Source organism: Mobula hypostoma, chromosome 13 (genome assembly GCF_963921235.1).
Source record: "Mobula hypostoma chromosome 13, sMobHyp1.1, whole genome shotgun sequence".
NCBI classification, from domain to species: domain Eukaryota; kingdom Metazoa; phylum Chordata; class Chondrichthyes; order Myliobatiformes; family Myliobatidae; genus Mobula; species Mobula hypostoma.
In genome coordinates this window covers 13,705,933-13,723,485 of record NC_086109.1, presented here as the reverse complement: position 1 = coordinate 13,723,485, position 17,553 = coordinate 13,705,933, and the positions used below count along the sequence as shown (strand labels likewise).

Below are 17,553 nucleotides of genomic sequence, written 5' to 3'. Positions count from 1 at the left end.
TTGAAGTGTAGTTTGGCAAAAAGAACTGGAGAAACTCAAGGGGAAGAACACCAAAAATTCTCCAAGATCTGATGAATTTCCTCCCACAATTTAGACAGAGGCAGTTATGGAGATAACAAATGCATTGGTAGCCATCTTCTAAAATTACACTGAAAAAGAATGGTTTCTCCAAATCAGATCAGAAGGAAATACAACTTTAGTATTTGAAGAGGGAGGAAGGGAGAAAACCAGAAGATCAGTCAGCCCAATATAAGCAAGGAAAATGCTATCTATTAAGGAAGGAAAACAGCACTTTTGCTTTCTTTGCAAAGGGGTGGATTTAAAATGACAGAAGTTTTGTTTCAGCTGCACAGGGCTTTACCTGGCATATTGAGCACAGTTTTGGTTCCCTTACCCAAAAAAAATATAGTAACACTGCAGGCAGTACAAAAAAAATTCACCAGTGATCTTGCAAGGAGGGAACATGCAAGATCAGACTTGGGCTTGACAGGGTAGATCTGGGGATGTTTTCACCAGTGGGAGAATGTCGAAAAAAGGCACATAACCATGCAATAAGGGCTTAGTCATTTAAAACTGAGTATGTGGAAACTTCTTTTCTCAGTTTGTGGCGAATCTCTGGAATTCTCTCTCTGCCCTGAAGGATGGTGGCAGCTACTTCATCAGAAGTAGAGGTAGGTAAATACTTCATAGACAAAGAGTAGAGGGATATGGAGAATTGGCACAGAATTTCCATTAATGATTAACAAATAATAGCTTGCGTTCACAACCAGAAAGATTACAGACACCCACTCCCATCCCAAGGACTGCTTCATATGAGATGCTACATCTGCCAGCAATGCTCAGAAGATGTGCACGTCAATACATCAGTGCTGCATACACATCTGCATTGATCATTTATCTTAAAAAAAGGGGCAGGACAGTGTGAAGGAGAAACAGCTGCACACACTTTACTATGGTCCAAGAAATAAGTGAAAAATATTAGTACAGTATTATTTTAACTCAAATTATTGCGCATCAGATCTGCCAGCTTCTCTGGAGCAGTTTTGAAATACATGGGTAAACAACCACCTGTAACTGCAACTGTAATCCTAGGACAAATACCTTTCAAAGCAAGTGCAGGTTCTGCTGTTTCAGGTTTGGCAACAGTCAAGTTTTCTTCCGTCTTAACAGTCGGTTGTTCAACTTCAAGAAAGTTGTTTGGCTTCAAATCCAGCGAAGCAGTCAGCTGTTTATTGTTCTCCAGGACCTGAATCTCACTGTCCGTTTCGTTTGTAGTCACCTCTTTGCCTGGCGCTTGACTCTGCTGCTTCTCCTTCTCCTGTTGTTGTCTGAGGCGTTTTTCCTTCAGTATTTCTTCAAAGCTTTTGACTTGCACATTCTGCAATCTTGAAGCTTCCTTTCTACTTTCAAGCTACAGAGTGATAGAATTTCATTAAAAATGTAGCAGAAAACAGACCATTTTGGCATAACATGTTCATTCTGATCCATTTTTAGCTTCCTCCTGTCCTTATTTCCACAGCTTATAACTTCCCTTTAAAGACATCAATGCTGCAATGCCAGCTGTTCCCTGTGACAGAAATTTCTACTTTTTTGGCATTTTGAAAAAATTCCTTTTAAATTTTCTACTGACAAGCTTACACTGATAACGACCTCTAATTTTACCATTTTTAAGAATAGATTCCATTTACCTCTTAATTGTTATAACTTTGCAGTTCCGATAATATCCTTATAAATATTTTCTTGCATCCTTAAAATGATTATTTACACTCAATCAGAATTGGACAGTGTACTACAAACACTCTTCACAAGATACAGCACAAGGCAGCGAAACCTCGTGTTATAATTCCACTCCTTTGGAAACAAATCCAATTTTGTTTAGCTTTACTTAAAAAGCATTGTGATACTGGTTAATGTGATTTGTTCTCCCTGGCCTTTTTGTCCCTCAACACTTTGACCTTCAGTTGCCAACTACAGAGATGAGAATAAAGATCACTGTAACAACCTACAATTCACTATTTGTTTTAGTCCACTCTCAAAAAGCTTCATTTGCATTTTCTAACTGCCTCCAGGACAATACACAATTTTTTTTCTGCAGAGTAGAATTAACTCAGAATTAATATGTTGCTGCTTTTCTTCCAACAATTTCAGTCAAATTATAAAACAATTCCTACAGTAAAATACAACTTGATTTTATATCATCACTCTTAATACTGAAAAGATGAAATACATTTTTGGTCTCTTGTCAAAGTGCACTAACCTTCTGAGATTCTCTGGAGTAACCTTCGGCAGCACTGTCCACTGATTGTACATCCACTGGTTCTTTATCAATCTTTTCTGGCTTGACAACTTCTTAGCAAAAGATATATAATATTATAAAAGTGCCTTTGAACATATACACACATGTATACATAAAATACTATACACACACACAAAAAAACACAAATGAAATTCAAGCTTGAAGTAACAGAAACAACCAGGTGAATTTACTGATGATCTTTTGTCCCAACCTGACACGACTATGCTGATCACATATCCCTTAATTCACCTTCATCCAGTGAACATCCAAAACCACGGATTTAACACTAACCCTGTTAATGTATTTCACAACTTTCTAAATTTGTGTTAAAAACAAACTTCTTTCATCAGATTTTATCGATTGAGTGTTGGCCTTTAATAATTCAACCTCTAGAACAGGGGTCTGCAACCTTTATTATGGCATGGATCAATACCATTGAGGAAGGGGACCCCAGGTTGAGAAACTCAGCTCTAGAATAAGAGTACATTTCTAAGCAATATACTTTCCATTAAAAATTGACATTTCAAATAAAACCAGTTATATTGGTTTCATTAAAATAAATCTCTAATCTCTTTATTTCTTCACATTGTGCAATGCCTTAGAGATTAAGCCCGAGTTTAAGGTACACATATTTCAACTCTTAATGTCTACAAACGTTTACATACATGTCGCTCAACATAAATCAGTAATTTAGTTTACTTATTTTTTTAAAAAGCCTTAAAAAATAATTACTGTTTTTAATGAAACAAGTGGGGTTAGCTCAAGGTCTCATCTTCCAAAGTTTGCATTTTTCAGTTATGGAAATGCACAACATTAACAGAGCCATGCAAATCAAAATTACTTGGTCACAGTTTCAAGATTAATTTCAAAACCTCCAGTAGCTTGGACTTAGAATGGTTGTGCTCACTCCTAATTGTGTTTCTGATGGGGAAGTTCTTGGGATACCATTTGCTAACAAATCTACATTAGCTGAAGCAAATGGATTTGCAGATGACAAGATGGGAATATGGCAAAATTATTAATGCTGTTGATTCTTAGAAAGGCTTGCATTTAAGGAACAGAAGGCATTGACTTATAGATGTGACACAGCAGTTTATGTAGGCATACATTGAAAGCACTTTGTGGTGAAGCAAACACAATTGATTCCAATCTCGCAATGCATCACAGTGACAAATACATGGAGATGCATATAGAGGCAACAAACTGCGTACTCCAAATTCGTTAAAAAAGAACGTTTTCCCTTTTCATGCTTGAAAGCATCTGGGAAACAGGTCTTGGCGTGAGATTCCGAACTCTACTGACAGTAACTTCCAGTAAACTTAACATTTGCAAAAGGCTGCAAAAAAATTTCTATACGTTTTCAGAAGAGATTCACATTCCTATTTAGAAACACAGAAAATCTACAGCACAATACAGGCCCTTCAGCCCACAAAGCTGTGCCGAACATGTCCTTACCTTAGAAATTACCTAGGCTTACCCATAGCCCTCTTTTTCTAAGCTCCATGTACCTATCCAGGAGTCTCTTAAAAGATCCGATCATTTCTGATTTGAAGTATAGCATTACTGAAGAAGCAGTTAGGGAGGTGGTCTGTTAAAATGCGGGGAGGACTGTTTGCAGACAGGTAAACAGTGAATATTAAATCAAAGTTTAGCAAACTCACCCAAAGGTTTAGTGATTCTCAGCAGTCTCTTTCTGGTAGGTGGAGCCTCCGTCTTTGGCTTCTCAGCTGATTGTTGCGTCACAGAACTTTCCTGGATCTCCTGCCTCCTCAGTGCCTTCTCACGTCGAATCTCTTCCAAAGTTTTAATCCTTACTTGCTCTAGTGACTTTGGCTTTGCTACCGTTTCGTCAGGAGACACCCTCTGAGATTTCACTGTAAAACAATACAGATTAGAAGGTCCTGAGGATCAGAATCAGGTTTATTATCACTGGCATGTGACGTGAAATTTGTTAACTGAAGTTTATTGAGTTAAAGGTGAAAAGCAAGATTATATTCAGGTGAAGCAAAACTGCATTTTAAATTTTTTCCAGAAGCATTAAAAATGTCAAAAAAAATAAGAGTCTATAGTTAACAAATAAATTTGATGAATTAACTGTACACAAAGGCAAAGAAAGTTCTACAAATATATACAAAAGGGTATTACAATGCAAGATATCCCATATGGTTTAGCTAGTGTAATGAATATTGAGAAGCAATATAATCAAGGAGAAATACACCAAAATGCTGGCGGGCCAGCATCTCAGCCCATTAGGTCAACTCTTTATTCATCGCCATAGATGCTGCCTGATCTGCTGAGTTTCTATGGCATTTTGTATGTATTACTCCAGATTTCCAACATCTGCAGAACCTTGTGTTTTATCAAGGAGAGGGGTTGAACACTATGAACAGATGTTTAGAAGTCAGAAGTGAAAAAGTGAGGGGAGAATTTCAGAAATGCAAAAGCACAATGGCTGAATGCTCTGCCACACATGGATGTAATGAGGCAAATCCAGAAGAGTAAAAACAGCTAAAAGCATGCACCATTATCAGCATGCCCCTGTGGAAGTGGAAATATATTTATGTGCATTGCCATAGAAAATGGAATTGGCTGTCAATACAACACAAATATTAAAAAGAATGCTACATAAAACTGGTATCAATTATTGATAAGGCAACAAAAAAAATAGAACACACCTTTGCCTGTTGAAACTATTGGCCTCTTGTCCTTTCTTGGGTCAGCTTCAGGCTGTTCTGTGGCTGAATTATCCATTACAGTCTCTTCCTGGCATTCTCCCTGCTTCTTCAATAGGGAGTCTGATGTAGTCTTTACCCGAACAGTCCGAATGATTTTCGATGCCTCCTCTAGCAAAGCGTATGCCTGTGGAGTTGTACTACCACTAGCAATGCCAACTCTGGCATCTCCGTTGCTCTCATTAAGGTCCCGCTTGGCAGCTTTTTCCCTGCGAATCTCTTCCAAAGTCTTCACCCTTATTTCTCCAGGGCCTTCTGTTCTATTTATAGGCTTTTCTGTAAAAAGTGTAAAGTATTTAGTCACTTACAGTACCTCACAGGCTGCTTATCTGAAATGTGGCTCAAACATTAATCAGGTCAAATGCAACATCTTTGAAACTTCTACACTACACTCAGTACCAACTGCTGCAACTGTACAACAAAGTGTCCACTTCGAAGGAGATCCAAAGAGTAAGAAGTCATCCAAACCCAGTACAGCTTAAAAACAAGAGATTCTGTAGATCCTGGAAATCCAGAGTAGCACATACAAAAAGCTGGAGGAACACAGAATAACAGGCAGCACCCAGGGAAAGGAATAAACAGTCGACGTTTTGGGCTGAGACCCTTCATCAAGACTTCAGGAGCCCTGATTGTCTCTTCTAGAATGGGTGCTAGAGGAGGCATGTTCCACTGAAGTAGATGGGTTACAATCCCCGAAAACTGAACCTAGATTCCCAAAAGGGGAAATAGACAAATCAAATCATGCACATATAGGGTATTTATGTAAATCCAAACAGATTTAAGAAAATGAGTGCTTAAGTAAACAAGGATCAGGGCACTGCCTGGATGACGCAGCCACGAAATGCTTACGTTTACTGGATTAGTATTAGAGGTCTGACAATACATAGACCAGTAGTTCAAGTAAATTAGCACACTGCAACAAAAAAATAGTATCAATGATGGTGATCATGGAATACTAGGTGGTAATAAAAATTGATATAGATTCATTGATATTCCTTAGAGAGCAAGGTTGCTGCCATTATCTAACATAGTCCATGCTACCTTCCTAATTGCCTGGAATATCATTCAGTTGAAAGGCAACAGGCAACGCTACTGACATCCGACAAATGCTTAAACAGCAACTAAAACTGTCTGAACAGGTATCTTGTCATAGGGAATTTGGTGGGGCAAACCGTTTAATATGGGTAGGCAATTTGTCCTTTGGTTTGAGGTGTGGTAAAAGCAAATGAATATAGTTACGTATTCTCACTTTGTTTTTAGTTCGGCTTAGTTGAGAGTTAGAGCCAGGGAGTGGGCCATGGGGTGGTATTTTTTCGTTGACCGTTATTTGGTTGATTATGCGATCGTTAATTTCTCAACCACTAAGATCACTTAATACTGCTATTAGAACACTAATTGGAATATTATTAGACTGCCTATTTCTTAATTTTCCTATATCGCTAGTTTTAATTTTATTGCCATAAGATTGTTCACCTCTGCTGGTTTAGTAACAAAGGATCAAATGTACATTTTTTGACTTTGGAACTTCATCACTTTGGAAACATGTAATACAGTGTCAACCTCCATGCTCAGTCTCCGAGTGGTTTTGTTTTGTTTTCAAGTAATTGCTATAATATGGTTGCCACAGACATAGTTTTAAACCAGTTGACTGCCTACCATGATCTATTGAAGAAACTTCTGCAGGCAGACCAAGCCTTTCCCTCACCGACCTGGGACGTTGCACTGAAACAGAAGTACAGACCTTCATGAGTGATCAACTCACAGAGGTGATTTTGCCTGACGACATACACAGTAAGATGTACTCTATAGTGGTTATATAGCAACACCGAGTATCATGTTGATGTTCACTATTCACTATCTGAGCTCTGACAGCACCACTGGAGGCAAGATGGAATTTCAGAAAAAGGGACAAAATGGATGCAGAAGAATGTTAACTTTTGCATAGAACTAAAATGCTTTCAGTACTACAGCAAGCTGGGTTGCTTACGATGGAATAGAAGCAAACTAGAATTATCAACAGTACAAAGATTTAGAAAGGTGTGTTTGTCTTGCTTAAAAATATTTCTTAAATGGGTTTTCCGGAAATACTTTCCCTGATATAATTTATAGCAATAAATGCATAATCAAGCAGTGTATCAATTAATTCCAATGCAAAAGCAACCCATCATTTTTAAGCACATGGAAATGAGCTAAGCTGAGATTAAGCCTATTTCAATCAATAAGTGCCACTATAAAATACTTAACAGTGATACCAAGGTGTTTTTTCTTTAAATATACACAAGGACAAATCTTTAAATTAATTTCACCATTTAGTTGGCTATTCCTCTTTTGCACTATCTACTTATTGTATTCTTTGTTGTTAGCAATTTTTTTGTCATTGCTGCCACAAAACAACAAATTTCACAACATACAGTATGTCCGTGATAATAAAACCTGATTCCTACTCTGAAAACATCAGCTTCTTCTTAGGGGCTAGGCAGTCTTTTGGGATTCAAGGAAGCTTGTTTTTACTAAGATTTTAAGTGACTCATGAGGCCAGTGTGGGAACTTCATACCATATTGCAGATAGGGCAGGTGGTGCCCAATGGGACTTTTGTAGTAGTTAGTGAGGTGGGGTGTTATATAAGCCACGAGTGAAATTTTCCACTTTGACGCTTGCCCATTTTTATTAATTAACATACGAAATATAGTACTGTACAAAATTCTTAGCATATATAGCTAACATTTGTATATATTCACTTATACAGCTAGAGTGCCTAAGAATTTTGCACAGTACTGTAGCAATTTTATGAATAGCACTAACATGCTGCTGCAAAAACAAACTTCATGACATATGGGAGTGATGATAAATCTGATTCTGATATGGGTCTCTATGGGACTTAGAGTGGGCAGGGAGAGGGGAATCATTGTTGGGAAAAGCGGGGGGGAGAGGGAGGGAGCAGGAAGAGACATTCTGTAATGATTAACAAACCAATTCTTTGGAATCAAAGGACCTTGCCTGGTGTCTCAGGGCTGAGTGTGTCTGTACCTGCACCACCCCCACACTGGCACTCCTTCTCTGCCACTTGTCCCACACCCTTCCATCCACACTGAGACTTTCGCACAGTACTCTACATTTATTCTAAACAACAAATAACGTGGGTAAACTTTAAAGTGTAAAATTTCAATTAACGCGTGTAATATTACTTTAAGCAAAAATTACTATTTCTGGGGCAGTGGTACTTTCTTCCGGAGTTTACGCATCATCTTACTTTAATATCCATATTCAGTAAAATTAATTAATTTCACTATGCCTAAGTCTGGCCACTTTGTAGTCTCTTACCAAGTTTCAAGACATCAGAGACTGATTTGAAGTTTATCACTTCATTCAGAATAAAAATCCCTACTAAAACCGATAATTTTATGAGGAACTCATTACCCTGCCATAGGGGTACACACTTAAATTAATGAAAAGCGAGAAAAAATATGTAATTGTTTTTAAATATCTATTATTCTTTAACAAAATCAATACTTTCCGATTTATTGCCAGTCTAAGAAAACAAGATTTTGTCCCAAAACATTGGGAGCAATTTCTCTGGCTTGCCTTTCTTAGTTTAGAAATTTATTCTATTTTGTTATTAATTAAACTTCCAATTGTACACAATAAAAAGGGCCAGCTCATGGTTTTGCCTGACATGTTGACCATTTCCATGGTCACTACTTTTATTTTGGAGTTCTATTTTGCCTGCTTTAGCTGGTTACATTGCTCATCCCCCGTTTGCAATGATTTCCCAAAATTTCAGAACTACAATCAAAGCTCATTAACAGCAAAAATGATGACTAAAGTGTCCAAGATTTTAAAACAGACATGTTACTTTCTCTAGTAACACATACAAAGTCTCAGATCAAGCAGGATCTGTGGAAAGGAATAGAGATGATGTTTCAGGCCAAGACCTTTCTTCAGCACTGGAAAGGAAGGAGGCAGAAGTTCTCTGCTATTTATTTACATACAGGCTCCCAAATCGAATGGAAAAGTTGCTGGCTGGCTTAGGCCTGATTGGGTCTTCAGATGCATCACCTTGACTTCTGGGTAACATATTATCATGTAATTAATTCACCATGGCTAATAAAATCAAAGTCATGCAACAGTTGATTAAATCACGACAAAGTAGTTCGTGCACCTTTCTGCGGCAACTCTTCAGGGTCATCGTCTGCTGGTATCTTTCTTTTCCCAAGTCTCTCAGAAAGGTTGCGTTTTAAAGGTGGTTCAAACTCAGCTTCAAAATAAAAACAACAAAAATAGTAATTTTCACAAGGTATTCTGTACAGCCAATATACAAAATGATGCTGGCTAGAGAAAAACAGAAGTCTCATTTACTTCACTCTGAGTAGCAACAAGGGAAATCTTCTAGAGTGCTTTAACATGTTAATTGGACATGGAGGGAAGCACAAAGAAGCCTCTCAGGTGTAGGAATTTATACCTGGCCAAAATTAACCTAAAGCAAGACCCAAACATTATTGGGTAGTCATCAAATAATTGTCTCTGACCACAGAACAAAGAAACCAACAAAAGACAACTAAACTCACTGTCCAAGATTTTCTACACTTTACTACAACCATTGGACGGTGGGTGGAGATACATCTCTACCAAAGGAGGTGTAAGGCACTCCTTCTCTCTGCTAGCCTGCAGGTCACCCTTGGACAAAGTGCAGCACCTGCTTAGCTCCCTGGTCAGGGTCACGTGAAGCCATAGGAGCAGGTGGCGGATGGTCACAATGGGCAGCTGGTGTACAAATCCTAGTTATGCAACCAGTTATGTCAGGTAGACAATCTCTGAAGAGTACTGATGATGGCTGGGGTCACCCACCCATAGAAAATTTGCCAAGAACAATCATGGCCATGGAAAGACCATGGTCGCCCAGGTCATATGACATGGCACAAAACAAAAACTACAACCATGCTTTTAAACCATTAGCTGTGAAGAGTTCTGGAATACCCAAGATTGTGAAAGCACTATACAAAGGAAACTCCTTCTTTCCTTCATTGAAATGGTGGCAGAATGGAAGATACCTTTTAGTGGAACCTCCTGAGATGTGTCATTTGCGGCCATCTTCTTTTGACCAAGTCTTTCTGCAAGACTGCGCTTAATAGGTGGCTCACCTTTATACGTGGTTAGAGGCAAGACAGAAAAAATTAAAAGTTAAGCTTCAAATCAAATAATCAGGAACTTCTAGACACTTAAGTGGACAACAGCACTTATGTCATACTTTCCAAAGTCATATTATGCTGGATGTCCTAATAATACAGCACTGAGGTCAGTTATTCAATTCCAAGTCTTCCCATTTGATGAAATTATCGAATACATTTTGAAAATGATTGAATCTGTTCCTGAAGCACTTCTAGGCATTGCATTGTAGAGTCTAGGATCAAATTCAGTCACACTAGCACAATGATTAATCATACACCATCTACTTACTCTAGTATACTAACATTGATTATCTCACAAAAAAATTATATCAATTTAATGGTATCAAACTTTCAAAATCAAAGAACAAAATGTAACCAAGAAAAAGAATGCGATTCAGAGTACAAATTCTGTATACGAAAAGTTCTCAGTGTGCCTATTAGTTGTAACAATTACAATTCATATAATCAATTCATTCAATAATGAAACTTCCTCCAATCCTGCTGTTAAGAGTGTTTTTGGAGGTTAGCACATAGAGCAAATAACTTCAGCCACCAGTCTTCAGATTCAAATATGAACTGTGGATTAAATCTAAAATGTTGCTCTGAACAATGGGTTCCTGAGAACCATGAACCAAATTAATTGGAAGGTACCACAGTTAATTGGAAGACCAGACTATGCTGATTAAATTCATTATTTGGGTGTCAGTGGTATTTGTGCAAATTGGGAGGTGTGGAGTTTGTGTGCATTTCAAAGGAAGCATTGTGGATGAATTATCCTTTGATCTTTAGCACATAAAATGTCGTATAGCGTTGGGTTGAGCAGACCTCTTGCTCCGAAAGGGTCTCTCTTTCCTGACTCAAAAAGGCTGTCTGCTTATTTGAGAGTGTATGCGTCAAATAAAAAGACAATTTTTCATATGGGTTTCGTGGTTGGTGCGGCTCTAACGAAACCCAATTTCCCTCGGGATCAATAAAGTATAACTATCTATCAATCATCTCTCCGGTGACTTAGTTCACACAACAACATCTGCCATGAGGTCTTTTTAAACAAATCACAAACTAAATACGTACATTTCTTTGGTGATACGGTCACTGTCCGGAAGACTGTCCTCACATTTTCCTTTTCAATGACTAGGTTTTCACGATTCTGTTCCACCTTTTGGACTTGTGCCACTTGGTGTACTGTGGGCTCCTCTATGATTAAAATAAAAAGGGACAAGATTGCAGAATTACAAACAGGGAGATTTGCTTCTCCCACTCTTCCAGTATCCTTGGTGCCCCTCAAGCGCTGTAGTTGTAGGTTTCCGACTGCTTACCCATTTTCTTCGATTTCTCCTTCATAGATTTCTTGCGTTTGATCTGTTCCAGTGTTTTTATTCCAAAATCCAAGTTGTCATCTGGTGAGAAGCAGGATCTTTGTTACTGCCATAGTATTCCGTACCACAGAAACAAAAGCAACTCAGTCACAAGGCACAAGAGGTGGAATCTCATGTGGATAGGGTGGTGAAGAAAGCTTTTGGTATGCTGGCCTTTATAAATCAGAGCATTGAGTATAGGAGTTGGGATGTAATGTTGAAATTGTACAAGGCATTGGTAAGGCCAAATTTGGAGTATTGTGTACAGTTCTGGTCACCGAATTATAGGAAAGATGTCAACAAAATTGAGAGAGTACAGAGAAGATTTACTAGAATGTGACCTGGGTTTCATCACCCAAGTTACAGAGAAAGGTTGAACAAGTTGGGTTTTTATTCTTTGGAGCATAGAAGGTTGAGGGGGGACTTGATAGAGGTATTTAAAATTATGAGGGGGATAGATAGAGTTGATGTGGATTGGCTTTTTCCATTGACAGTGGGGGAGATTCAAACAAGAGGACATGAGTTCAGAGTTAAAGGGCAAAAGTTTAGGGGTTACATTAAGGGGAACTTCTTTACTCAGAGAGTGGTAACTGTGTGGAACGAGCTTCCAGCAGAAGTGGTTGAGGCAGGTTCGATGTTGTCATTTAAAGTTAAATTGGAAAGCTATAAGGACAGGAAAGGAATGGAGGGTTATGGGCTGAGTGCAGGTCGGTGGGACTAGGTGAGAGTAAGAGTTCAGCACGGACCAGGAGGGCTGAGATGGCCTGTTTCCATGCTGTAATTGTTATATAGTTTGTTATACAAGATACTGCTCAGAACAACATCAAGCAGTGACAGTGACCTATGAGACAGAAAAACAACAATATGGTCCTGAGCAACTTTGTTCTAACATCCAACAAAAATAATGTTTTCTTTGCAACAACCTATAACTCTAATACTGTACAAAATACATAAATAACACAACAAATCAAATTAATTGTAGGATTAAATCCTGGCATTACAATGTAGGAAAGCCTTTCTTGAAAAGCAGAACAAAAGCACTCTCAGAAGGGTATGAGGCTTGTAGTCTATAATCAAAATTTACAACAAATTTTGGGCAAAAGTGTCTCTCTAAATTTGCGTGAAATTAAGGAAAGTTGGTTGGGAGGCGGTATCTATGGAAAGGAGTCAACAGCCGACACGTCAGCTCAAGATCCTTCACGATTTCTAGCATCTGCAGATTTTCTCATGTTTGGAAAGTTAGTTGGGAAGTTACTTTCACTTGCCTCTCTTTTTGTCTGCATACCACACATACCTGGTAACTTTGGCCTGACATCTTTTATAAATGCAATGGCAGCCTAGTAGAGAGATTATCTGAAGTAGAACTTCAGGGGAATAACATGTGTTCAGTTATTTCTGGGCTTATCCCACACTACCTTTCTGAACGGGTAAAGCCTGCCTTTTAGTCGAAATGATGCGGATGCCATTCTGCTCCTCCACGGCTGGAGCCTGAGTATTTTTGTTTTCTTCTCCTTCCTCAGAAAACTGATCTGCAATTAGAGTAAAAATGAGTGCTATGACAATGAAAATACGTCTATTGCGGTGATTGTTTCAGGAAATAAATGGATGGCCCGTCTGTTAGATTTAAAAAAGTAGATAATCTAAAAGCCAATTTTAAAATATGCAATGACTTAAAAAATTTAAGTAGAGGAAACAAACCTTGTCAAAAAGACCATGTGGGTCACAAACAAAGTGTAAGTTTTGCTACAGTATCATCTTAACAGCCACAGAGCCTTGTCAGGCAACTTTAATCTCAAGATTAATCTCAAGATCAGACAAAAGCACAGAGTCCTGAGAGGTACCTGTATGTCTACTGTATCACACGAGGTCATTCTGCCTATTCTGGCCAAAATTGGGGCTTAAATTTTTTTACTTACTTCTTGGGCAGCAGCCTTGAGGTTAGTGTCCTTCAAGTAGGCATTTACACACTTTCTAACAATGTGTTGAGAGATTTGGTCTCAGGAAGGTTAAACTATTGCTCTTCATTTATTCTCCTATTATGGAGAAAAATTAATTAGAATGTGCCTTCTATTTCAATAACCAATGCATGGGAGCAGTCAGGTGCATCATGATTTCCGCTATTTAAATTGCTCCAATATTTAACCATCAAACAAATTTGAAACTTCAAAGTGAGGGGTGGTTAATTGGTTCCAGACACTCCTTTAAAATCAGCTAATTACTAATTGATCCCTCCAAAAAGGCACAGCTGCTGTACAGTTGGTAGATTCAAGAGAAGAAAACATGCACAGCGATACCTACAAACAAGTAGGAACACTAAAAAAAAAGGGCAAGAAAACACAGGGGGAAGGAAATTTAAAAAAAAGCAGAGATTACTGAAGAAAAACCTTAACCAACTCACCATCATCATCTTCATCGTCATCTGCTGCGTTGATCACCACAGGAGGGTGAGTGGGGCTGGGCACATTCTCTGATGCCTCCAGTTTCATTACACCCCGAACTTGCGGTGATGGATTAGACTGAATTGGAATCTTGGGCTGCTGTAACTGGTTGATGGGCAATTGAGGTGTCATAGGCTCTTCTGCCATCTCCGGTACTTCCTGTTTGCTCAGGACACCTGGAGAGAGTGATGTCTGTTAGCATTGTAGCTGTGAACAAGTATTAAACTGCTGGAAGATACACAAAAAAAAACTGAACACTGCAGTGGGCTGCATCCAAAGCAGACGAAAGCATAATTAGGCTCTGCAACAGTAGAGAATGGCCTTAAACCAAATTCTCAATGGGTTATCCAGGATGGGCCTTAAATGTTGGCATTACCAGGACAGAGTCCAGGACTGAATAATTGAAACACAAACACACACAACCCAAATTCAATGTCGTGCTGTCTGGAATTTGTATTCTCCATGGGCGGCCTTTGGGTACTCTGGCTCCCTCTGTAAGATATGTGGGCTGGTAGGTGAAATGACCGCTAGATTATTCCTGGCAAGCAGCTAAGCAGCAAAATTCAGGAGTAGTTGAAGGAAATGGCAGGAGCATTACAAAGAAAAATGATTAATGTAGGATAATAAGCATTTGATGGCAGGCGTGAACTCACTAGGCTGAAGAGCCTAATTCCATGCTGTATGACAACCTTATATCTGACAGTTTAAGTATTAACCAGAATTCCAGATAGAAGAAACGTGATCTGTTTTCCAAGTATAAAGATTTCTGATTACAATGCAATTTCTTGAATGTGAAGTAATAATATTTCAAATTTACTACAGGTGATTTGGTGCAATGCGCTAATTTTCAATGTCTCAAAATAAATATGTTTGTTTCAGGTGGTCTAGTTGATAAATTCAAGTATACCCATGCAGGATTTTTGTTTTAAACACACACACAGTGTCAGTAAAGCTCGCATTTCCCGTGCATTATCGACTGACCTCAAGAAGATGGCACTGAGCTGTCTTTAAAATGATGCTGCCATTCTGTGAAAGTACTTGAGTGCTAGTGAGAAACAGGTCACTTTGACCAAATTTATCTGCCTTGTGAAATATCACTTCATATTTCAATTAGGGAGATGAGTGGCAAAAAAATCATATTTATATGGGTAACCAACAGCTTAGTCACTTTGTACTCAGTTATGCTGCTGCCGGCTTTCACCTGTTTTGTAGGGAACTTTATGGTATAATTTGTTTCATGTGACTTGGGTGTCAGATTTAGCATCTGAGCTCATCCATACAACTGAAAGTGAGGAAGATCTGATATGCTGGTTTAACTGAAGATCTCCATTTTTGTTTTAAACCGCAGGAAAAAGCACTTACAAATGAATAGTATGAACAAAAAAAGATTTCTAAGAAGATGCAGGGAAACACATTTAGTGCAATCAATGAGTACACAGACCTTTTGTGGCAGGAATGAAAATACCATCAAGGAAGCGAGGCTTGCTGTGATGGAAAGCACAGTTCAGCTTTGTACATCCAGTAGGTTGCTTCTCCCAGTAGCAAGGTATCTCGCTCCTCCTCTTCTGCATGAGGGAGGAAAATAAGCCACTTTAAACTTCATAACCACAAGCTTGGGGCAGCAAGGTAGCATAGTGGTCAGCACAACACTTTACAGTACCAGCGACGCAGGTTCAATTCCCGCTGCTGCCTGTAAGGAGTTTGTACATTCTCCCTGTGACCGCGTGGGTTTCCTCCGGGTACTCCAGTTTCCTCCCACAGTCCAAGGTACACTCCACGCTGTATTTTGATAATTAAACATTACAGGCAGCATTAGGGATGTATCAAGGGAATAATTACAAGCAACCCCCACACATGGAGGGGTTGCACTCCACCTAGTGGACGTGGAGTAAAGACCAAGGAGCTGACCATGGCTACAACAGCTCCCCACAATGCAACACATCAGAGAACAGGCCTCACAGGTGAAGATTACGGCAGCTTTGCAACTCAAGATGCCAGTTCACACGACCAGGACACGGCAAAGGAGGGATCTGGCAGTGACTATCAACCATGTCAATGCAGTGGCCACTGTATTCAAATCTTATTGGTCCACAGTACTGACAAGTAAATAGTGACAATATTAGCAATTACTTTCACATTTTGGATTTCTCCCCCTGCACACAAAATTCTGTAAGAATAAATTTTATCCCGTATCTCCAAGTTCTGGAATCAGAATCAGGTTTAATATCACTGACATATATCATGAAATTTGTTGTTTTGCGGCAGTAGTACAGTGCAGTAGAAAACTAAAAATTACAAGAAAAATATATATATTAAAAAAAAGAGTAAAAATCACAAGGTAGTGTTCATGGATTCATGGGACAGTTCAGAAATATGATTGCAGAGGGGAAGAAGTTGTTCCTAAAAAGGCAAGTAGGTAGTATCTGTGAATTCTGCAAAGACAAATTTTACATTATCTGAACAGCCTTGACACAGGGTATGTGCACCTCCTTATCAAAACAGAATGGTTATAAAATTTGTAAAGCTTGGAGGAAGAGTGGGGCAGAGAAGGAATTGTCCTAAATGAATTGCTCTATAATGAGCTGCCACAGACTCAGAGTGACTAGGCTCGTTCTCTGCTGAAACCACTGTAGGATACTGTTCAAAGGAAAACTTTGACATTGTCAACTTACATCAATCTCCATGTGACGAAACTTGCACACCTGACGGAAGCATCGCCCTTCCTGCCATAAAGTACAGATGGTCTCACTGCCAAGAGCTGCCTCACAGTGACGGAACAGACAGCTGTCACCCTTCAGAAGCAAAAGTACATTTAAGAGAACAGCAAAAGTTCCCAAACTAAGTGTCCAGGTTAAATAAATTCGTGTCACTAATATATCCAAATTAATCAATCATAGGTTATGGTCTGTACAGAGTTTTCATAATGGTAGCTTATCAGTGTCAGATGTTACATAATACCGAAATTTGAAATGCAATTATATTTTCCCACAAAATTGTTAATAAAACAGAACACACTTTGCCACTGGTGCCCAGACCTCAGTGATCAATGCACCAGCAAGAACTGTGTAAGTTCAACGGAACAGAATTACTTTAATTGCTTCATGTCTACCACACCAATCTAACTCAAGTAAATGGTCAATAGATTATTTGTTGAAGAATTTACAAAGACTGATCACTTTCAGAACTAAAAATATGTTTGCTTGCTCTGTAAGTTGGTGTATACAAACCTTGGCACAAGTAGAATAAAAGTAAAAGTAGCAATCATCTCCTTGCTGCGTCATGGCCGCAGTTTAACTGATCTTCCCCAAACAAAGACTCCTGCTACTGCTGTCTCCACAATCTCATCCACTGCTGTGCAGTGCAAGAGTCCGCCTAGGAGTGCGGGCGCAATGTTATCTTCTGGGACGACCTTCAACCTTTACCTAAAGCAAAAGCAGGAAAGTGAAGAACTGATCTGTATACTGGAGAGTACAACAATGAGTGTTGATCCAACTGCAGCACACTCAGAATCAAGGGCCACAGAGTAGTTGGGAAGACTGGCAAACCAGTGAAAACCTGTATTGTGC

At 38.9% G+C, this 17,553-nt stretch overlaps 1 protein-coding gene across 3 annotated transcripts in view; it reads right to left on the bottom strand.

Annotated features, from left to right (window-relative positions):
* The window catches only part of zc3h11a (zinc finger CCCH-type containing 11A), a 30,738-nt gene that overhangs the window by 7,857 nt on the left and 5,328 nt on the right, over positions 1–17,553 (bottom strand). For 2 of the 3 annotated variants that reach the window (XM_063065314.1, XM_063065315.1), the window contains exons 3-16: positions 17,215–17,409; positions 16,660–16,779; positions 15,429–15,552; positions 13,948–14,163; positions 12,965–13,078; positions 11,511–11,591; positions 11,266–11,388; positions 10,078–10,167; positions 9,189–9,284; positions 6,685–6,750; positions 4,972–5,304; positions 3,958–4,170; positions 2,258–2,349; positions 1,102–1,411 (exon numbers count right to left, since the gene is read on the bottom strand). In XM_063065314.1, the coding sequence (XP_062921384.1) occupies positions 1,102–1,411; positions 2,258–2,349; positions 3,958–4,170; positions 4,972–5,304; positions 6,685–6,750; positions 9,189–9,284; positions 10,078–10,167; positions 11,266–11,388; positions 11,511–11,591; positions 12,965–13,078; positions 13,948–14,163; positions 15,429–15,552; positions 16,660–16,779; positions 17,215–17,268 (2,032 nt within the window). In that variant the 5' untranslated portion in view covers positions 17,269–17,409. The remainder of the gene's footprint in view (positions 1–1,101; positions 1,412–2,257; positions 2,350–3,957; positions 4,171–4,971; positions 5,305–6,684; positions 6,751–9,188; positions 9,285–10,077; positions 10,168–11,265; positions 11,389–11,510; positions 11,592–12,964; positions 13,079–13,947; positions 14,164–15,428; positions 15,553–16,659; positions 16,780–17,214; positions 17,410–17,553) is intronic. The other variant, XM_063065316.1, reaches the window with a different exon arrangement.